The sequence below is a fragment of the Urocitellus parryii genome, chromosome X, assembly GCF_045843805.1.
Source record: "Urocitellus parryii isolate mUroPar1 chromosome X, mUroPar1.hap1, whole genome shotgun sequence".
Lineage (NCBI taxonomy): Eukaryota > Metazoa > Chordata > Mammalia > Rodentia > Sciuridae > Urocitellus > Urocitellus parryii.
The window spans coordinates 75,865,586-75,888,186 of record NC_135547.1 but is presented as its reverse complement, the minus strand read 5'-3'; the positions used below and the strand labels follow the sequence as shown (position 1 = coordinate 75,888,186).

At 50.0% G+C, this 22,601-nt stretch overlaps 1 protein-coding gene across 6 annotated transcripts; it reads right to left on the bottom strand.

Moving 5' to 3' along the window:
• Positions 1–18,659, bottom strand: Nlgn3 (neuroligin 3). Of its 6 annotated transcripts, none has more exons than XM_026412609.2 (7): positions 18,125–18,659; positions 17,430–17,489; positions 13,522–13,581; positions 11,721–11,870; positions 5,022–5,207; positions 1,813–2,602; positions 1–899 (listed from the first exon to the last, which is right to left on the bottom strand). In XM_026412609.2, the coding sequence occupies exons 1-7, from the start codon at positions 18,579–18,581 to the stop codon at positions 56–58; spliced, it is 2,547 nt and encodes an 848-aa protein (XP_026268394.1). In that variant the 5' UTR covers positions 18,582–18,659; the 3' UTR covers positions 1–55. The 6 variants fall into 6 exon arrangements, with proteins under 6 accessions (XP_026268394.1, XP_026268396.1, XP_026268397.2 ...); XM_026412611.1 differs by lacking the exon at positions 17,430–17,489 and adding an exon at positions 4,541–4,544 and having other exon boundaries at positions 1,813–2,621; positions 5,018–5,207; XM_026412612.2 differs by lacking the exon at positions 13,522–13,581 and adding an exon at positions 4,541–4,544 and having other exon boundaries at positions 1,813–2,621; positions 5,018–5,207; positions 18,125–18,278.
• Positions 18,660–22,601: the final 3,942 nt, after the last annotated feature.

Sequence of the window (22,601 nt, the reverse complement as noted above, 5' to 3'; positions counted from 1 at the left end):
GTTTGTGGATCTGAAAGGGAGGGAGCTGGGAGATGAGCTGTGCTCTGGGTTGGAGCTATACCCGGGTAGTGGAATGTGAGTGGGGCAGCCCGGTACTGTTAAACCCTGCAGCAAAGGTGTTATAGGGGTGCAATGTCTGCAGCCCTACCAGGGAGTTGGGAATCATAGTGATGGTGTTGGGGGTCATGAGTGGGATGTCATCGGGGGAGCGCCGCAGGGTCAGGGTATAGTCGGGCAATGCAGTGAGGCGCAGTGTGTCATGGGGGGGACCAGCCTCACACTCATGGTGAGTGGGTCCAAGCTGTAATGCTGCCAGCTCCTCCTCAGGAGCAGCTCCCAATTCAGGGGCTCCAGCTCCCCTCTGGGGGCTAGGCTGCCTCAGAGGCTCCTGGCGCCGTTTGTCCTTCCGGTAGTAGAGGGCAGCAAAAGCCAAAACATTGAGGAACAGGAGGGAGGCCCCCACAGCGATGGTCACACTTAATTCAGTGGAGTAGTCTCGAGGGTTCTCCACCAGGAGAGGCCCGGCATCCTGGTCCCCGTTCCAGGACCCTTGGGCATTCTCATTGCTGTAGGCAGGAGAGATGGCTGGCCGCTTGGTGCTCCAGGTCTTGCCGTTGGGCCTGCGGGTGATGTGGGAGCTGTGGGTGGTATCCGGGGGCGGCACTTTGGTGGTTGTGGATGTATAGTGGAACATGTCATGCAGGTTGTACAGGTGGGGCACCAGGTGTTTCCAAAAGGCAACCTTAGTGGCTCGGTAATGATCACGGACCCTTGGTTTCAGCCCGATGTGAAGGTAGAGCTGGTCTCGGGGATTGTATTTGGACCAGGCCACTTCCTCAAATCGGTTGGCCTTGGTGTGAATGAACTTGGTGTCCTGGGGGACCGGCTTGTTGGGATCCCTGAAACACCACATGGAAATCTGGGGTCACCACTCTACCTGGATAAGGAAGGGTCCAGTTTCCTTCTTCTCACACCTACCCCTAAACCTCTTCCCCAGTCCAAAATTTATCACCATTTCCATCTTTTTCAGGGTCCCTCCCTCTGTCCACTCCCCCTTTGCCCCAGGGCTTGAACTCCTTGTATCCAAAATGGGCTTCAGAGAAACTGTCTCACTCTTCCCTGTACTTATCTGCTAAGATCAGGCTGTAGATATTTTGTCTTCTCTCATACTATTGAGCATTTATTAATCTTTTCAGCTACCCACTTTTGTGAAGAGCCCTCTACAGGCTGTTAATTCTCTCTCTCATTCCCTCTCTCTCCCCTCCATGTCTCTCTTGAGACAGAGACTCACTAAGTTGCCAAGGCTGGCCTCAAACTTTGTGATTCTCCTGCTTCAACCTCCTGAGTACCTGGGATTACTGGCACATGCCACTGTGCCTGGCTTTTACAGGTTCTTTATGAATGTATAAAAAGTAAAAAAAATTATGGTCATTTCACACAGCCTCTGACTGGTTAACCTTGATTCCCACAATTCTGCCAGTAAGTTGCACTTCTGCTCAGTTGTGATGCTAACAGAGTTGTGAGTCTCAATACAATTTTTCCTTTATTGGTTCTGGGGATTGAACCCAGGGCCTTGGACATGTGAAGCTGGTGCTCTATCACTGAGCTACACCCCTGATCCCTTCAATAAAATCTTTGAAGGAAGGAAAATGGCTAAAAAATCCCAAAAAGGGAGGAGGGAAGGGGAAGTGAAAGGGTTAACAAGCAAGACTTTGGGAATACTGAAGGAAGGGAGATGATGAAAGAAGTTAGATAGTGGAGCAGAAGGGAGTGCATGCTGAGATTCCAAAGGGAAAAAATTTTTCTCCTTACCCAGTCTTGGCAAAGTTGGTCCAATAGGTCATGACGACAGCACTGAGCATAACGTCATTCTTGGAGAAGTTGCAGGGGAAAAGGTCAGTGGGGCCTACCATAGGGACACCAAAAACGTAGGGTACTTCATCCCCATGTGCTGCATCTGACCAAGCAGGCTTCATGAGGCTCTGGCAGTGATGGTAGAAGGCGTAGAAATAGGTAGGTGAGCCATATCGGGCATGCAGATCAGCTGTCACCACAGAGGGCTCCACCCACTGGTGGTCAGTGAAGAGTGCCACCAGTGTTTTACGACGGGTCTCAGGGTTGTCACGGTCTGCCCAGTCTGTGTACATGAACTTGATGGTCTCCCGCAGGGTGTCCTTACCCTCAGGGTAACCATACAGATTGTCCACAAAGTTGGAGACAGAATAGTCAAAGTCAGTGCCAGAGACACCATCCTCAGGGTCCACCACCCCTTCTACAAACTTGAGACCCTCACCCTGGTTGACACCTAGCATGATGTCATAGTTGAGGAACTCGCCCTGTTCCATGAGGATTTCAGGGTCATCAGGAATGACATCACCATCAATTACAGGGCCAAAGGCCACGTGGTAGCGGGCGGGCTGGATGTCCTGTTCTACCAGCTCCTTGGCGCTCTTTTGCCGAAGACAGTCCACCATATCCACAGTGTCCAGTACATTACAACCCACTTTGTCTGCCAGCAGGCTGGTATACTTCACTGGTTGATAGTTCACAGCCCAGCTGGACAGAGCAGAGCCACTTTGGATGATGGCTCTCTGGAAAAGCCCTACAGAAGATAGGTGGCACTAGGTTAGATCTACAGTGTCACACATAGCCATGAAACACCTTATTCCTTTATCACTGAAGCCACCCTATGGTTTGCACGGGCTAGAAGGGGAATGACTCTCTTAGTAGGGGATAAAGCGTTAGAACCAGACAAGGGATTACTAAATCCCTTCCTTAATGGGTCCTGTCTAGTTGTTTCATTGCTTCCCGGCCCTAGTGAGATGTTGGTAATTTGGGGGTTAAGGAAATGCCAGGAAAAATTAACCCCTTGGATCCCAAGCATCAGTCTCCTTATGCTCCCTCTCTTTATTGCTCCTTGTCTCTCCCTCTTGCTTCCTGCCCAGCTGGGCCCAGCTCTGTGCCAGCGCACCACCAGGGAGCTGGCACTTGCACCACAAAGGGGTCTTTTTCAAGAGAGATGAGAAATGCAGGGAGGAGTGATCCCCACATTCTGGGGGTTTGGGGAAGGATCCCAAGGGCAAAGGCCTTGCTTGAGGTCTCAAAGTCTCCCAGGCATGCATTCTGCCAGTCTGTGGTATCCACAGAGACTTTCCTTTCACTGAAGCTACTGATGCTTCACCTCCAGATTTTCCCCAAGCTGAGAAGGAACCAGCCCCCCCAAACTCAAAAACAAGATAATTCTTTCCCCTCTAGGGAAAAAAAAGTTATCATTCTCCCCTGTCCCCAACATTCCCAAGGGAGAATTTGGCTCTTGGGCACAAAATTCCATTGCTCTAAGAGAAAAGCAGTTTGCAAGGTCAGAAAAAAGAGGGAGAGAATATAAACTACCACTTAAAGAGAGAACCTCATTTTTCCAAGATTATTTCTCTTTCTTCTTCCCTCCCTTCCTCCCTCCCTTTCTTCCTTCCTTTGATGCTGAGGATGGAACCCAGGGTCTTGTATGCCAGGCAGGTGGTTTACAAAGGGGCTATATCCCTGCCCCCCATTCCCTGCCTTTAGAGATGCAGATTCTACTTTAGACTTCCCTTACCAGGTAGTCTCTGGAGGGACACAGACAGACTGTTCTAGGACAGAGAAGGTGATTCTTCTGTCTCAGAGACAGGCCTTCCTCAAAGAGAGCCTGCAAATCTTCCTGTGAGAATACCACTAACTCATGGGGTCAATTTCAATGAACAACAACAAAAAAAGTGTCCCCTCTCACAGATTTCCCTACTTCAGAGAAGAGAGAGAGAGAGAGAGAGCGAGAGAGAGAGAGAGAGAGAGTGTGTGTGTGTGTGTGTGTGTGTGTGTGTGTGTGTGTGTGTGAGAGAGAGAGAGAGAGAGAGAGAGAGAGAGAGAGAGAGAGAGAGAGAGTATGTGGTAGTGGGGATTGAGCCCAGGGATATCTACCACTGAGCTACATCCCCAGGCCTTTTTAATTAATTTTTTTTTTTTAAATTTTGAGACAGGGTCTTGCTAAACTGCTGATGCTGGCTTCCAACTTGCGAATCTTCTGCCTCAGCCTTCTAAGTAGATGCGATGACACCTCTCAGAGGCAGGATATTCTCTCTAGTCTAATGGTGGAGAGAACATTCCCTGCAGAGTGAAAAGGGGCCTATTCAACGCCTTGGAAGGGTTACTGGCAGAGGGACCCACCACCAGGACAGAGGGTAAAAATGTCTCTTTTAGGTGGGTTGTACAACCTAGGAGGAGGTCTACAGTCCAATTATATACTGTCTCCCCTCAGAAGAAGCCAATCTTGCAGGTCAGGGATGTTAATTTTGTTTGTTTATTTATTTTTGCAGTTACTGTGGACTGAACCCCAGGGAGCTCTACCACGGAACTACAACCCTAGCCATTTTAATTTTTTTATTTTGAGACAGGGTCTCTTTAATTTGCCCAAGCTGGTCTTGAACTTGTGATTTTCCTGCTTCAGGCCCCTGAATCTCTGGAATTACAGGCATGCGCCACAACACCCAGCGGGATTCTCACTTTGAACCCTCCTCCCCCTGCTCAAGAACATTTTCCCTCTTGTACAGACTTGTTCTTCAGAGGGAAAAACAGAAATGAGTGTTTCTTACACCTAGAAACTAATTTCCACCCTAGATCTTGATTCTGAAGTAATGTGTCTTTACCATACTGAAAAACTTCCCCTGCCCCAAAGAACTATTGTCCTTTCAGAGAGAGGTATTGTATCCCCACTTTCCCACATCAGAAGGAACATCTTGCTCACTCAGGGTGTAAATGGGATTCTCTCCTGCCCTCCCTCACATTAGGAGAAATACTTCTTCCCCTAGAGAAAGATTTTTCTCTCTTCCACATCTCCTCAAAGGGATCTGGAGCTTGTGGAAGAGGGCTGGCTGCTTCCTCTGAGTGCTCCTGGGGCATGGAGTTAGGCAATCTGAAGCCTGCAAAGCCTGGGACTCAGGATACTTAGCCAACATTTGGCTAGTCCATGTTTTGCCCCAAGAGCTACTCACCCTCAGAGTGATGTGACAGTGTGAGGAGGCTGACACAGGATGCACCGATGCCCGAGCCAAAGACGGTAATACGGCGGGGATCTCCTCCAAAGAAAGCAATATTCTCGCTCACCCAGCGGAGGGCCTGGATTTGGTCAAGGAGCCCATAGTTGCCCTTGGCAGCCTGATCTCCAGTGCTCAGGAAACCTAGATTCAACAAAGGGCATGAGGATAGTGAAGGCAGAGGGATGGAGAATTTGGATTATGATGGAAAGCAGAAGTTAGACAAAAGATCAACTGGCAGCTACATAGCTCTTTCTACCTTGCTAACATAAACCATCACTCCTTTCTGCAAGGTCCAGCATCATCAATACAGGAAAGGTGGGCTCCCTGCTTCCCATCCATTATCCAGTGTGGAACAAAGGGTTGGGCCATTTAAAATGGCTGCCTCCTCTACTGCAGGAACTGTAAAAGGCCAGAATTCAGTATCCTCCACCAGATATACTATCTGGAGACATGATTCTAACATCTGTTAAGATATAGGGAGCTAGGCATGGTGGTGCAGGCCTGTAATCCCAGTGACTCCAGAGGCTGAAGCAGGAGGATCACAAGTTTCAGGCTAGCCTCAGCAACTTAGCAAGGCCCTCAGCAAGATAGTGAGACTCTGTCTCAAAATAAAAAAAAAAATAGGGCTGGGGTTGTGGCTCAGTGGTAGAGTGCTCACTTCGCACGTGTGAGACCCTGAGTTTGATACTCAGCACCACATAAAAATAAATAAATAATAAAAATAGAGCTGGGGATATTGATCAGTGGTTAAGCAACCCTGGTTTAATCCTTGGTACCAGAAAAAAAAAGGAAATATAAAAATAAAAAGGACTGGGGATGTAGAAATATATACATCTGCAGTCCTTTTTATTTTGAGACAGGGTCTTACTAATTTGAGGAGGCTGGCCTTGAAATATATATATATATATATATATATATATATATATATATATACGCACACACACACACACATACATGAAGGGGGTTTTAAAGTCAGATAGTCCTTGGTTTGAATCCTGACTCTATCACATCCTAGCCATGTGGTCTTGGGCAAGTTACTTAAAATCTCTGGGCCATAGTTTTCCTTTCTGCAAAATGGGACTAAAATACCTTATGGGGCTATAACAATGATTAAAATGAGCATAAGCCCAGCACATGGTAGAGCTACAGTTATTTCTTTCTCCTTTCCGCTCTCTCTCTGAAGGAAGGGAAGATCCCAAAAGGCAACAATTCCTAAGCTCTCCTTGCCCTTCCTATACAAATCAGTCCATTTCCACTTCTTTCCAGGGCATTGGATGCCCCCCTTCCCCTTATTCTCAGGACACATCCTTATTTCCCTTCCTCTAAGATCTAGTGAATTAGAAACCCTGGAGGTGGGGCTCAGCTATCCGTGTTTATCTTTTCTTCTGCAGTACTGGGGATTGAATCTAGGGGTGGCAAACCACTGAACTACATCCCCAGCCTTTTTTATTTTGAGACAGGGGCTTACTAATTTGAGGAGGCTGGCCTTGAACTTGCCATCCTCCTGCCTCAGCCTCCTGAGTCACTGGAATTACACCCACCGCTCCTGGCCAGCAATCTGTGTTTTTAACTAGCTCCAGGTGATGCTAATGCCTTCTAAAGTTGCAAAGCCAGTGGCTTAGACCATCTTTTTCATCTAGTGGAGAAATGGGGAAGTCAGTGCTCTGCGTTACCACAGAAACAGGTCTTCCCGCCCACCCACTGGGATTTGCCGCTGAGGAGACATGTCACCATGGAGACTACCTTCCCACCCACCTGCTGGGATTTGCTGCCTCAGAGACTTGTTGCCATGGAGATTACCTTCCCGCCCACCTGCTGGCTATCCCACAGAGGATGTCCTATATTCCCCCCCATCCTGCTTCCATTTTAGACTGATCCTGCTGCCTTGTTTCATCTCTTTTCCATGATTCCCAGGTCCCATGGAAGGTCCTAGCTTCTCCTGCCCTAGGCTTTTGGAAGGTTCCTTTCCAGATGGGTAATTACAGTGATCCTCCACATAGAAACCCATACTTGGATCAGTATTTTTTTTTTTTTTTTTGACTCCGCAGTTAAAAGCTCATTCACAGCTCCTGGAATCAACTTGGTGTAAGGCCATATTGGAGAAGGCGTCCAGAGCTCTCAGAAAGCTCTCTGGAAGTCTGGCAGTCCACGGGAAGAGGCTAATTACAAATGGACTCAAGCAGGCATAAGACCTCATCACTGTCTCTCTCAAATCCTTCTATGCCTAACTTCTACGAAAGAGCTCATCTTACCCTCTTCAAGTGTGTTATTAATTTATATTTGGTACGATTAAGTACATAAAGCACTTAGTTATTCCTTCAAGGACCTAGTCACAAATCCTGTTTTCAGCCCCAGGGTTCAGATGAGGAAAGGAGAAGGAATTAGGGGAAGGTTGAACAAGGATGAACTTGAGGAGTCCTTGTTCCTCCAGACGAGGGAACCAGCTTCTCAGGCTGGCCCGTGAAGAAACTGATGCTGCTCCTGCACCCCTTAAAATCTATGCTGACCAAGACCCAACTCAGGTGCCCAAGCCTTGAGACCCTCTGATGTGCTTCTGTTCATCCCCCTTTCCCCTTATCTCCCTCCCCCACATTCATTTTTCCTTTTCTCTCACTTAGGCAATAGCAGATTTGGCTTCAGCCCTCACCAAGCCATCATCTAACGAAATGTGTCAAGAATGTCTGTCCCAATCAGCAGGAAAAAGCCTGCAGTTGAATGTAGTAAATTTCTTTAATATGGACTGATTTTCTGGGTTAGGAACTAAGGTCTGAAAGCCTAGGTGGATGGTTTGACAACCCCTCTCTGCTCTCTTAAATCCCATGAGCCTCTGGATAAGGGGCATTGAAGTATGTGGATGGTGCCATGCCAATGATCCTTACTACAAGAAGAATCCTGCTTCAGGTACCATATCCAACAGGCTCAGGCAGTTGATATGGTGAACATGACTGACCCGGAGCACACAAAACCTGGTGATCTGGAAGAGCAGTCACATGCTGCTACTTCTCCAGGATCTCTCCTATCTACAGAAACCAAGAGAATGGAGGCTGAAGCAGCCAACTCTATGTACTGTCAGAATAAATCTGAGCCAGTCTCCCTGGGCCCAAGTTGGTACTGCAGTACATGGTAAGCTTTTCAACAGAAGATGGGGGAATCTGGCAGACTGTGTCAAAGCTAGATATCTGTGTCACTCAAGGCTTGGTGTGTACTGGGTTCTCAGTTTGCCTGGAGGGTACCTGAGTAAGGAAATAGAATTAAATTAATTCTGGAACCCAGAATAAAACTTGGCAAGCCCCTATTTCCTCAACCCCAGGAGAATCCGCATCCTATAACCTGCTGGAGTCCTTTTCTTTTGTTGGCCCCAAGCCCAGTTGGGGCTTCTCAAATAATAGCTACCCTTCTGTGCTGGAGGGAATCCAGGGACTAGACTGTGACATTGTCAACATACATGAATCAGCCAAGATGTCTAGAGAACTACCTTAGAGTGAACCGTCTGTTTGGGCTCAGTGCTCAGGAGAAGCTGATGGGAGGGAGGGTGAATGAATGCATATAATTGGGGTCCAAAACTGGCCACCTGTTCTGTGGTGCTTTGGGAAACAAAGCAACAAAGCTTCAGCTACACAGCAAAATCCCCATGTGTCAGGGACAAACCCATGTACTACATCTGGTGCCAAGAGACAAAAACATCTTGTATGTACCCAGAATGCAATCAGTGGCTTATTGATTATATTTGTGTTCCAGAACAGGAACTAAAGGGTACACAGGAAGTAGTGAGGGAACTTCTGACCAAATCTCAGTTTATAACTACTTATGAGTGTGGGGTAATATTATTTGGATCATCAACTGCTTAAGCCCAAGTAATAATATTCCTGCTCCCCCACATGTGCTGCTCTGAATATCCCAACGAGAGGAGGTTGTAAAGTAGGGGTTCTTAGCCTGAGTTTCACGGATGAGCTTTAAGGGGATCTGTGAAATTGTTTTTGTAAATGCGTGTGTTTCATTTTGGGGAGTCCATAGCTTTCATCAGAATCTCAGAAGAGCCCAAGACTCCCCAGAAGTTTAAGAACTTTTGATATAGAAGCTTAAGGATTAGAGCAGCTGAAGGGTGATGAAGTAATCAGCAAATCAGAACATCATACAGAGTGCTCACCAATGACAACCTTCTGTGCAGCCCACAGCTCCCAACTGACACCGTGGAGACCTCATATCCGATTAAAATTCTCTCTTCTTAAATCTTATGAGCCTCTCCTCTGCCTCTTCTTTGTGTTGTTTCTCCATGTCACCATCATTCTTTTTTGTCTCCCCAGTCCTCTTCTTCTCTACCTCACTTGTCCCTCTTTCCCTCTCTTCCACACTCTTTCCCTCCATTCCTTGTTGGCCTGATAATTTACAACTGAAGTATATTCTTAGTATTCTCAGTACATTCCAATAAATCTTATAGAATGTAGCTTTGTGTTTTATAATTTTTAAAAGCAGCTGGAATGAATATTTTCTATTACTTTAAGAAAAATTACTTTTAGCTATCAACTACCCTGTATGCATGTCTATATATCTGTATGTGATTATGTTTGTGCATTCATTACACTTTAGGAACTGTGCAGTCCTAGTGTACAGTCACCTTTACAGTATTATGACATTCAGATCTCCTTTCTCTACAGGATAGAAGAACTTACAGGAGCCCTGCTATGGTGTCTGAGGCAATGCAGAAAGATAGAGGAGCATGGGCAGAACTATGAGATCCAAGTTCACCAGGCTGTGTGGAGACCAGGAGCATGCCCTGCATGCTCCACCTGGTCTCAGGAGCTGCTGAAGGGGAAACAGACTGCTTTTTTCAGAGAATATAATTTCTCCACTCTGAGCTTAAAATAGGTATCCTACTATTGCACACAGGTAAGTCAACAGGAGGTTGCCTTTCTGTGCACACAACCATACAAAGAAGCGAAATGCAGCACCAGGACCTCTGGGGTTGGAACTGGCAAAGCAATATAGTCAAGAGCAAATTAAAATAAGGTCCTCTTCCCCAGCTGGCCATGGAATAAGCCAGGCCTAACTGGTGGTTCAGTCTCCATCAGCCTAGGCCCTAATGGAACTTCTGAAGACACAAATCCTCCAGGTAAGAAGTTGGCTTCTTCATGCCACTACAGGGACATGGGGCCTGGGTGAGCATCTTAAAGGGAGAAAGGCCCTGTGTGTATCATTGGCCTCTCTGAGGCACTTGTTTCCCTTAAGACCTTGGCCACAGGTAGGCATTGGTGATCACCAAGGGTGATGCTGGGTAGAGGGTAGAAGAAATGTATATGTGGGGCATGTAAGTGTAGGAGGAAGCATGAATGTGTTTGCAGGTAGACGTGTGTGTGTGTGTGTGTGTGTGTGTGTGTGTGTGTGTATGTAGATGCAGCTTTAGGTACATGGATGTGTGTGGGGTGAAGGAATAAATACACATGCATATATTGGGTATATATATATATATATATGGCATGTGTGGGAAGAGTATGTATATGTGTGTATGCATACATATATGTGTGTGTATATATGTGTAGGGGGTCTATGGGTGTGTATGGGTGTGTGTATATATGGGGGGATATATGAATGTAGCTTATGGTATGTGTGTAAGATGTGGGAAGAGGATATATATGGGGGCAGAGAGAGAGTGTGTGTAGTATTTGTGAATATGTGGGGTTGGGCAGTCTGGACATACAGGTAAGGATTATATATCATATTGGGAGGGAGAATATTTGTTTTACATGGAGAAAGTGAGGGACAGATGTGTGTGTATGTGTAGTATGTGGGTGTGTGGAGTAGATAAAGTGGGATGTGTAGGAGGATATGAGTGTGTATGCATGTGTGTGGGTGGGTGGAAGGACTATTTATGAACATTTAATGTATGTGGGGTTTAGGTGTTGATAAAAATATGCAGGTTGTAGGTCTTTGTGTAAATATGGGGGTAGAGGAAAGTGTGAGTGTGGATAGGTGTAGATATGATAAGATATAGGGAGAAGTATTAGGAGAATGTGTGTGTTTGTGTGTGAGTATGGAATGTGAGAGAAACCTGTGTGGGTGTGGAGCATATAGAATGTGTGGGTATGTGTATATGTGTATGGAAGAGACTACACTTGGAGTATATATGTGGAGTGGCAGGAGAATATGTCGATAGGTGAGGGAGTCTATGATGTGGACATGGAGCTATATGCATGTGTGCTTTGCGGGTGAGAAATAACTATATGCATGGGGGTAGGTGGAGGGTGGACATACAATGGTATATGACTCTATGGACATGGGGTAGAATAGAAGGAATATCTTTCTATATATAGGATCTTTAGGAACATAGGGCTGGGTGGGTAAGGAACAGGACACTAGCGAATAAATAGACCCTACAAAATAGCCAAGTAAAAGTCTGGGTGCAGAGACCTGGCTTGGAATCTAAGAGAAGGGATGAGTTTGAACTGCAATTCTAGTGGCTTCTTAATATTCCAAGAAAGGGCCTGGGGATATGTGGAAGCCCCCAGAACTTAGATAGGGGTTATGGGATAACAACATTTTGACTATGATCATTACGCCAGCTAGAGAATCAAGGCAGCCTGTTTTGAGTTCTCTGGCATTCTTCCCTCCCTCCCTGAGATGCCAGTCTTCCTTCTAGGCACCTGGCAGGGAACATACCTAGTACCCCAACTCGATAGTTGAGGGTGATGACGATGACGTTGCCATAACTGGCAAGGACGCTGCCATCAATCATGTTGCCAGTCCCTTCCATGTAAGAGCCTCCGTGGATGTAGACCATGACAGGCTTAGCACCACTGTCCCGAATATCTGCAAGGAGAAGGGGTGAGACACAGGCTGGGTAGGTTGCCCTTCCTCCCCCACCCCCGCCAGCCCTGGGGGGGTGCGGGCAGCAAAGCTATCCCAGGTGCCAGGACACCACTGCCATCCCTGAGGGCAGAACTCATGGGGGCTGCTCATCCCGGACCTCAAGAATTGGTCAGAGATATTTGAACTTCAGAGATGTTTTGAGAGACTTGGATTTCAAGTGCCTCCCAACTGAAGATAGCCAGATACTTCTAGGCCTAGGTCAGCCATGGCTGGGCTCTGGGGGTGGGGAGGCAGCAGGAAGAGGGAGGACTGGTCTCTTAGCTGCATTAGGTGAGTCCCTGCCCTGGGCACCTGGGAGTCCTGGGACCTGACATGGCTTTAGAGAGCAGGGGCTGGGGAGCCCTGAAACCCCCAAGACTAGACCATTTACATGGAAAAACGGCCATTGGCAGCAGCTGGCCCCCCAGTGCAGACAGAGACAAGAGGGGTGGGAATATGGGGTGGCACAGGGAGAGAACAAGGAAGGATGTGGGGAAAGGGGAGTGAATAGCAGAGATAGGGTTGGGGGAACCTTATTGACATGGTTTCTCAGCCACGTGCCCATTTACCCCATTCTTCCCAGGCAGACTTAACCAGAAATACTGGGGTTGGGGCAGAACTGAGAGAGCCTGCTCCCAGTCAGCAATAAGATGAAGATGAAGCCTCCCCAGAGGCCATTCAATGAGGGCCCAGCAAGTGGCTGCTCCCAATCCCAGGCAACATGGCGTTGGGGCTGGGGCAGTCAAGAGAAGTTTCCAGGCCTGATCACCTTTGCCTGAAACCTGTCAGTTGGTGAGCTGGACCAACACTCTGCCACACAAACATAGCCCTACCCATCACCAGTGGGCCCCCCTGAGCTGTCTGGCCCTTCCAGGGGTGAAGGGGCAGGACGAGGGCATGGAGGTAGAGGGGAATGCTCTGCTGCAAAATGAACGAATCTGTTACCCCAAGGAGGCAGGCTGTGCCGATCATCAGCCAAGGAGCTTGTGCCATCTACTGACAGCTGTGGTGTCCTGGCCTCAGCCTGGCATGTTAGTCCACATCTTTTTTGTTCTGTCCTGAACCTACTGCAGCCCGTAACCCTGTGATCATCATCTCTCTCTTTCTGGGACAATACTGAGGAGGTTCTAGCCCGTTTGCTTGTCACTATCTTACTTCTCAGAGTGCTGACTAGCTTGGCCCCTGTCCCGGGAGCCAGGCTCCCTCTAAGGTACAGGGGTCTCTTCCACGAAACATCAGTTCCTCGGCATTCATTTTCCTTGGTCCCCTCTCGCCACCCTCCCCAGGTTCCACTTGTTCTCCACTCTCCCTGCTGCTCAGTAGGGGCAGGTGCCCATGAACTATAGAAATAGGGGAGGGTATGGGGCTGGGGTGAGGAAGATGCCCTCCCCATGGCTCTGCCTGTGGTCCCCTGCTCCTGCCAGCCATGTCCATCACCCCGGAACTCCCAGTGGCCCACAAGGCCAAAGACGGAGGAACAGCCTGACGGCCTCATACAGGAACAGAAACACACCAACAGACGGACAGACAGACAGACGGGGCTTCTCCCCATTGAGAAGGGGAGGGGCTCTGTGCCATGCACCAGCCGCCGCGCCCTGCAGCCCCCAAATACCTTCATCTTCATCCCCGTCATTATCCGCTAAGTCCTCGCCCTGTTTCTTAGCGCCGGATCCTGGGGACCAGACACGGGGAGACACAACAGTACAGAACAGAGAACAAAACAGAGAGAGAATTCAAAAACAGCATGACTGCAGTGTGGCCCAGCAAGCCAGCTCTGGGCCTGGGCCCAGGACAGGCAGGAGGGATGGCAAGAACTGAGGGAATGGGTGGGCTGAGGCCCAGACCTTTATTAGGATGATGGTGTTGCAGGCCTCTGCTGTGCTGGCCTCCCTGCACCTCCCTGCCCCACCTCCCTGTCCCCAACAGCCCCTCTCAACCAACCCCTTCCCAGTTTGGAAGGAGGTAGCAGCAGGTGGGCCAGGGCACAAAGCCAGAGACCCACTCAGGGGAAGGATTCATTCTGGGTGGAAGGGGCTGTGCATGTGTACACAGGCAGGTGGAGCTGGAGAGCAGGGGCAGGTATTGAAGATGAAGGGTGACACTGCCAGCACATGTGAATATCCATGGGAGGTATTTAGGGCAGAGACGTGTTCCAGGAACCCCAGGCCTGAGCTTCTGGGACCCAGTGGGCAGGCTCAAACTGGGCCTCAGCTGACCCTGATTCCCACAGGAGAAAATGGGAGATGGAACTTTCCCTCTGGCCTTGTTCATTGGGGCCTCCTGCTATGGTTAATGGCAAGTGGGGTGCCTGCCCACAGGAACCAGTCTTGAGAGCAGCAAGCATTGCTCTGAGATGTAGAGAGAGCCAGAGGGCAGGGAGGGAAGGAAGAAATGGGGAAAAGCAGAAAAAGATGATGAGAGAGAGAAGAGAAGAGAAACAAAGAGATAGGAATAATGGTAATTAGTTCCTACCATCTACTAAATATTTACCATGTGCCAGACACTCTACTTCTGCCATATTGTTTGATCCTTACTCCCCAATGAGGTAGGTACTATTCCTTATTCCTGTTTCACTGATGGGGAAACTGAGGTTCAGAGAGGTAAAGTGACTTGCTCAAGATCACACAGCTAGGAAGTGCTAGAGGTGAAATTCAAACCAAAGTCTGCTTGACTCCAAAGCCCATGGTCTTTCCACTGCACCATGCCACCTTTAGGTGATGGGGTAAAGTGAAGGGAAGAAACAGATGAGAAAAGAGGTGGAGCATAGGGGAAGGGGAGAAGAAGGGAGAAAAGAAGAGAATAGAGGGCAGACATTTAGGACCTGGGGGTAAGCTGGTACCAATTCTTCCTGTTCTAAGGAGACTAGAAGTGAATCTCAGAATGGCTGTGGAGAGAGCGATCTCCTGCCTGGATGCTGATCAGTGTGTGGAAATCGAGCTAATTCTGCTGGCATCCTAGGGTTTACCCTCTTGCATATCTTATAACAGATACTCTCAGCCTAGAGGAAGCAAATAGCCCTCTTTCTCATCTGCTCTGGGCTCTGGTGACTGGATTTCCTTATAGCTATTAATCAAAACAGGAACTGCCCTCATACTACAAAATGGCTTTTCAACTAGGGCAAGAGCCCAGCCCTAGGGTAGAAACTGCCTCCAGCTTCCTAAACTTCCAGTGGCACCTATGGTCTTATGTTAGCTCAGCACCTGCCAGTGCTGCCTCAGAAACCTGATGGGACATGGTCATCAATCATCACCCACACAGAAGACAGCCCATCAAACTAAAAGGGATCACTTATCCCTAGACATCAATTCCCTGCAACTTGATGGGGTGGGTGAGTGGGGCATGTCTTCCCCAGGAAACCCTTCCCTTCTTATCCATTGTCCCTGGTTTAAAAGATGCTGTCCCTTCTGCACACTTCTGTGTTGCTGCATTGTCCCAGTCTCCTTCACACAGACACTTTTGCTCCTTCAACTTGGCCCTTGCTGAACAATTCCTTGCTGCCACGGTCCTCGCCAGGCACCATCCCCAGATACTGTGCAGCTGCAGGATCCCACCCAGGCCGCTTCACCTAACCTAAGCACATCATGATGACCTCTGGGTATGGGTCTCCCCGAAGAGGCAAGGCTTGGAACTGTTCCAAATGGCCAACAGGCCCTGGAGAAGTCTCATTTGAACAGCTAAATGACCAAATTGCCCACTTCCCAGTCTAGCCTATGGGGCTTGGGGAAACCCGCTGAGTTTTCTATATCAGGCTAGGAACTTCTTCAGGGCAGTAATTAGGTCTTTAGTCTTCAAAATCTCTCCTCTACCTCACATCACTCCATACCCTAACAGCACGTAGCACATGGCCTCGCCTCTCATCCACAATGGCCACTGGTAAATGTATTGAGTGGGGATTTCCAGTCAGCTCTCTAGCCAGTCTCAGGGCTAGACTGAAAAAACCCTGGGTGCTTACTGGAGTCCTGGAGAGATCATTCTTCCTAAGAAATGGTCCATGTTACTGTCATCTCTTCTCCTCACCAGATCCCACCATGTAATTTATAGGAGCAGGTTCAAGAGACCCTCTTCCTGAATTCATTTAGAGACTAATGGAATGTTAAGGTCAGAATGGTCTCCTTTCACCTTTAGCTGTGGTTCTGAAGAACAGAGGTTCTTAGAGGAAAAGACTTGCCTGTGGTCTTACTGTGAGTTGGCAGCAGAGCTGGGACTCAGTCAGGTTTTGTGCTTCCCAGACCTTTTCTATAGCACCATAATGCTTCTGCATTTGTGTAAAAAATACTGATGTATTACCTACTATGTGTAAGGTCCTGGGTTAGATGTGGAGAGGTGGGAAAAAACTATCCTTTAGGTATTGTGTCTCACTCCATGCTCCAGTGTGCATCAGAAGCACTCAGGGCACATGTTCAACGTGTAGATTCCCAGAAATTCTTATGCAGTAGGGGACATCCCACCCAGAAATCTTGATGATTTCATTCTGAGAAACCCTGCTCTATGTTATCAAAAGAAAATGAACTCCAAGCTTGCCAAAGGGATATAGGGATGAGTTGTGATTGTCCTCCTGTTCCTTTGGCTTTATTGTTTCTGAATTGGCCCAAATCAGGCCACATCTCTTTCTTTTTTTCAGAGTTGGGGAGGTGGGAAGGACCAGATGCGAGTTGCCTCCTTGAACTACAGTGGAAAGAACACGCCCTGAGGGTCAGAGACCTAAGTTTTGGTCCCAGCTCTGCCACAGACCAGCAACAGGGGCCTCCAGCAGAAGCAAGTCACTCCCCTGGGCCTGTTTCCTCATCTGGAAAATTGGATACTAATTCCTGCCTTCTTTGCTTCCTAATATGTAGGGAGAATTTTATGAGATTAAATAGGAGAGCACTTTGTGGAAAACATAAAGTGGTACTTGAATAGGCAGAGAGAAATTTCTCTGAGCAAGAGGGTAAATTTACAGTCTGCCTCCCTTACAATCCATAGTGCCCAGACACCCCCCAAGTTCTGCCACCACAGCAGCCTGGGTCTCTCAACTAGGTTCTGACCGGAGTGGTAAGGCAGGGGCCTGGGGTGTGTGTGGAAGGAATAACTAAATCTACGTATACATGTTTGGTCTAAGCTTCAGGTAGGAAGAGTTGAGCCCAGACTTTCAACCCAGAACAAAGCACTGGAGGGATATTCTTGTGGCTCCACTCCCTGAGGATGGGGAATCCTCTGGCTCCATCTTGGCTGCCTAGAGTTTCTCTTGAGGTGTCACCAAGAGAGCCACTAGCTCTGTCTTTGGCACACACTTTATACTGGAATTTGGAGCTGGGAAGACTGGAAGCAATGGGGTCGCTTCTTCTGCTCTGAACCTGTCTAAGGCCACCAAATCCTCCCTGCAAAGCAGCCAGGACCCTTGGATGAGGTGGACCTTATGCCTGCTCACCACTCCCTGAGCCTGGGCTACTTGAAAGAAGACAGGGTCCTCAGGGGCAAGGGCAGGTGGGCAGGCAGCCCTCCCTCTCTCTCTCTCTCCCTCCCCGCCGGCTCGCTACCTACCTCCTTTCCTACATATTTTCTTGTTGGGCTTTCGGGCGCATTCCTTGGAAATCCGCTTTACTGTAAAATGAATAAAAAACTAAAAAATAACAGGAGGCCTCTGCCCAGGGGCATGCACCCCCCACCCCCCAGACCCCAAGAGCTGAGCTGCTCTGCAGGCGGCACATGGCAGAGAGCCTGTCCCACCATCTCCTTGTTTCTGTCACTTACCTTTGTGTGACCCCCGCGGGAGGAGGCATCAGAAAGAGGAGGCACCTAAGCATTGCCCACCAGGCTTGCCCCCCGCCCCCCACACACACCCAGCTCCCTTGGCCACACACACCTACCACCTTTAGAAGCAGGTGGAATGGCAGCAGGGGGGCCTGGTGGAGCCAGCATCCTCCCGCGGGCAGCTGCCAGCAGTGACCCATACTCCCCCAGGGAACCCCCATCCAGCACTGGACCTAGACCTGTCAAAGCTCTCAGGCCTGGCCAGGCCCCTCCTGGCAACAGTGTCACTCACACATGGGAGCTCGGACAATGCTGGGGAGGGAAGAACAGGGAGGGGGAAGGGGGAAGCCAAGCAGAATGATGGTTAGAAGCATTTTCACAGACAGACAGACGCATGCTGCAGGGCACACAATCACATGCAAGCCACAAACACAATAGGGCAGGCGGGAGGCAGGGAGGGCACAGTGCCTGGCCACAGCACTCACCATCCTCCGTGGGCACATAGACATTCAGATATAGGCAGTCTTCGTTGGGCTCCTGGATGTAAGTAGCGACGATATCCAAGTTGGCAGTGAACCAGACGGGCAGCATGACTTCGGGCACAGCTGTATGGATGTTCTGGGGGCACACTGGGGGAAAGTGTGTGGCGTTCCGGATGCCCGACCAGGACGGGGGTGGTTCAGGGGGCAGGAAACGTTTCTCGCCGATCGGGGGAGCTGCGTAGGGCACCCCCAGGTATTGGTCCACAGGACCCAGGATCTCACTGGGCAATGGCACCCGGGCACCCCTTAGCTTCCCAAAGTGAGTATTGACTGTGGGTGCTGGGGCCTGGGTACTGGCCCTCAGCACCAAACTGAGGAACCACAGGGTGAGGCACAGGCTCCGGCCAACTGCGGGCGTGGGGCTCAGGGGCAGCGAGGGCAGGCCAAGCCGCAGCCACATGTTCCGGGCAGGGGGACTGGCAGGAGAGGCAGACTCCAGGGTCACAGCATCAGCCCAATAGGCAGCCCCTTCATGGCCACACTGACTTGAACCTCAAAACTGTGCTCTCGAGGGACACCTACAGGTGCCCGGCAACGTGGAGAGCTGGTCGTCCAAGCACCACCGCTTCAGAAAGGGGACTCCCTCAGGGCCAGACAGGCCTGTGGAAAGAGGGAAGCACATGTCATCCAAGATGCCTGGGAGGGCTACCGAGGGGTCCTGCTGGGCTTGGTCTATTCTCCTACAGTTAAGAGAGGTTTCACATGCCCAGGTTTCCAGGAACTCAGGTTTCCAGTGGATCAGTAGGTGATCCATTGCTGGTCAAAACCATTCTATGTGCCGGGCCATGATTGGGAAATCCAAAGGGTGACAATTGTTGTCAGAGTGACAATTGTTGCCACTATAAGTTCATAGTCCCCAACTTCAATTCCACAGCCAATGGAGATCATCGAGGTCAGCTGGAGTCAAAGTAGCAGGTGGTGGCAGGGGGTGGGAAGAGCTGGAAATAGATCTTGGATCTCTGGGCATGCTGTGTGAATATGGAGCTGTCTAGCCCCTGGGACCCAGTAATCCCACACAGGGACCTCCCCATTAGGACAGGGTAGGATTGTTCATCTCACTCCAGGTCAATAAGGCAGAAAACTGAAAAGCAGAAGATAGGCAGAGTCCCACAGAGAGATCCCCAAACCCTCAGGCAGGGCAGAGGGCACTGATGGCCATTCACCTGGGTCCCCAGACCCTACCATACCCACCACTGCTCCCAAATCCTTAAGTCTTGGTCTTTTCTGCTGGCTATCTCTTAATTCACACTGAATGCCAGAACCCAGGGCAGGAACCTGTCTGCCTAGCATGCTAGGCATTGTCAATACTAGTCCAGTGTAAAATAAACAACAGAGTGTGGGGACACACACTCAGAGATTCATAGAAATAGACCCACAAAGACTCAAAGAGGGAGTAAGAGAAGCCAAGCCAGGATCACAGACACTGTGATATTCACTCACAGAGACATACATTCCAAAGCCCACAGAGATCCCCTCATATAGTCCCACATTCCGAGACAGTTGTGCCTCACACAGCCAAAGCCTCACATAGTGATACATTCAGAGACACACACAGAGACCTACTGAAATATAATCACACATACCCGCATAGGTAAATATCCAGACACATGCAGCATAATGGTGACACATAGGTGGAGACAGAAACAGAAATAGCAACCCGCTCAGACACAGGCCTTCTGACACAGTTACACAGTCAACACATATACACAGGCACACACAGATGCTCCAGCATGGGCACCCATGCACCCACGCACATGCTCATGCACGCACACACACCACAGGCACATTTAGTTTTTCCCCATTCTCCCGCCTTCCGAGATTGCAGGCCTGCTCCTTTAAGAAGTGGCTGAAGGGGTGGGGGAGGGAGATTGGGAACGCCCGGCAATCGGCTGCCACCACGAGAGGGGAATGAGAATGTGTGTGTGTGTGTGTGTGTGTGTGTGTGTGTGAGAGAGAGAGAGAGAGAGAGAGAGAGAGAGAGAGAGAGAGGAAAAAGGAGGAGGGAGGGCGGGTAAAGTGACTGAAGGGTGGGGGCTCAGAGGAAATGGGGAGCAAAGTATGGGGGGGAAATCCCAGACACTGCCCAGAATGCACCCTGGTGGAGAGGAGGAGGGGAAGGGGAAGGAAGGGGTAGGAGTAGGGAGGTGGGGCAGGAGGGAGTGGGTGGGTGTGTATATGGGGGGGGAATAGTCCGCAGCTGAGTTCACACAATCCCCCCATTCACCGTCTCCATGGCAACTCTGGGGCACAGACCGCTCATTCACACGGCTTCCCCGCCAGCAACCCCCCCCATTAACCCCCTCGGTGCTGCCCCCACCTCATGAAATCCATTAACCCTTTCAGGATGCCTCCCTCTCCAGTAACCCTTCGGCGCCAAATGCCAAATTCCCCTTTGAGTCAATTCCCTGCAGCCCCTCCCCCGTGAACACCTAGACAAACCAACCGACCCCCAAATGCCCTCTGTACCCTAGGACCCACTGTGAGTTCCCAAGGCCAAGATCTCCATCCTGGTCCAACTTGCAATTTGGGAAAAGGGAAGGGGAGGCAGCAATGCCAGGGATGAGAATGGCATCTGGGGGCACTTTGGGGGCTGGAGCCGTATTGGGCGAGGGGCATTGTGCAGGAATGGACCAGTATTGAGAACTGCAGTATTGGGGGCTACGCGGCTTTGGAATGGTATTGGGGGATGGAGTTGCACTGGAATGGGGAGGATAGAATAAAGGCCTCCATTGGGTGGGGGGGCTGCAGAGAGTGGGGGAGGGAGACTGGCTATGAGATGCTATGATGGAAGGGGGATGGGGCTGCACTGCAGGGGAGGGGGGAACTGGCAATGTGCAATACAGGAATGGGGCTGGGGGCCCTGGATAGGGGTATCTTGGTGAGCATGCGGATTGGGCTGTGGAAATAGAGAGACCATGGGCGGGAGGATGATAGGGATGCGGGATTTAGGGAGGAGGTGGAGGAGAGAAGTGAAGTGGGGGAGGATTGGGGGGTCAGGGGTGCCGATGAAGAACATGGGGTTGAGAGGGACGGGGCCATTGGCTGGGGAGTGGAGGAACCCGAGATTGGGAGGGGATAGGATGGGAGCAAGATATGGGCAGCTAGAGGATGAGATGAGAGACCGGGGCAGGCGGCCTCACCTGTTCCCCGGGCTGCTGCGAGCGACTGAACCGGGCCACGGACCACCCATATCGCCTCCAGGCCAAGGGCTCGGCACCCGAATCCCCGAGATCAGCTCTCCGGCAGCCTGGCTGCTGTGCCCGCGCACCGAGGGGGCGCGCTGCGCGTGCCCGGACACGGGGGGGCGCGGTCCCTGCCATTAACTCCTTTTGTGCCAGAGATGGCTCAAGTCCTGGGGCATGGCCCAATTCCCCCCACCCCCATGCTCAGGCATGTTCTGCTCACACACTCTCTCCTTTTCTCACACACACACCTCAAATCACAAGCTGACAGGTGATCTCCAGGGGCAGCTATTCCAAACTTTACCTGCAAAGCTTTAGACCTTGGAACAAAGGGAGAAACTGAGGCACTGCACGCAGGAGGCTCCAGTCATATTCCACAAAGATATGCTGCCACCTCATTCAGCATCCCTCACCTCTCCTCAGCACCAGCAGCAACCACCAGTGGGACCACTTTGCTCTCATCCTGTCACTCTCCCAAAGGTCAACACTGTTCCCTTTTGCTGCTTCAGTTGGGGCAGGTTTGATTCTGTCAGCATGCCAATTGTTTGTTTCAGCCTCTACCCGCCGCCCCAGATATGGTGTGCTTCTGTATGTAGTGCACCTGTCCAGTGGGCCTGACACACCCAGGCCCCTCTGAAGGCTCCTTATCCCAGCCAAGCTTCTGTCAACACCTGGGGCTCCAGTGTGTTTATGTCAGGATAGAAGTCAGAGAGAGCTTCAGTCATGTTTGTCTTTATCCTGGCAGGGAGTTCCATTCCTTACACTCACCGACTCTCAAACTTTGTAAATCCCATATGCATAAGGGCTTTGTGGATGGACCTCAAAGAGGGATTTTATTTTTTATGACTTGGGTATTGATTGGTACTCCCAGTATTACCAACATATTTGACATTTCCCAGTGATAAGGTGCAACTATGGCTTCAACGAACATGGAACATTGCCCTTAAGTTGTCAAATCTTCCTGTAGCACCCACCCACCAGGCTGGAACTGGTCCTCTTCCAGCCCTGGCTAGGCACACCAGAAGACTTCATTGTTGTAAGGCATTGGCTCTTCTGCACAGCCTTGGATCTAGGGCCCAAAGCAGAAAGCAAGGGGGCCGAGAATGGCCCAGCCACAGCCCCAAATGTGACTTCTGAGCAAGTTGTGAGTTTTCTCTACTGTAAAATGGGAGTGAGCATCAGTCATTCTGGGTAACTGCCAAGGTGGGTCATGTGAAAACAAGCAGTTCCAGCAGCAG

What these genes read in the sequence shown, in the direction of transcription:
- Nlgn3 (XM_026412609.2), bottom strand. Translation starts at nt 18,581, where the DNA reads ATGTGGCTGCGGCTTGGCCTGCCCTCGCTGCCCCTGAGCCCCACGCCC. An exon ending in CTATGTGCCCACGGAGGATG is followed by an intron (nt 17,490 to 18,124) that starts GTGAGTGCTGTG and finishes TTCATTTTACAG; the next exon opens with TAAAGCGGATTTCCAAGGAA. An exon ending in TGACGGGGATGAAGATGAAG is followed by an intron (nt 11,871 to 13,521) that starts GTATTTGGGGGC and finishes TTCTCCTTGCAG; the next exon opens with ATATTCGGGACAGTGGTGCT.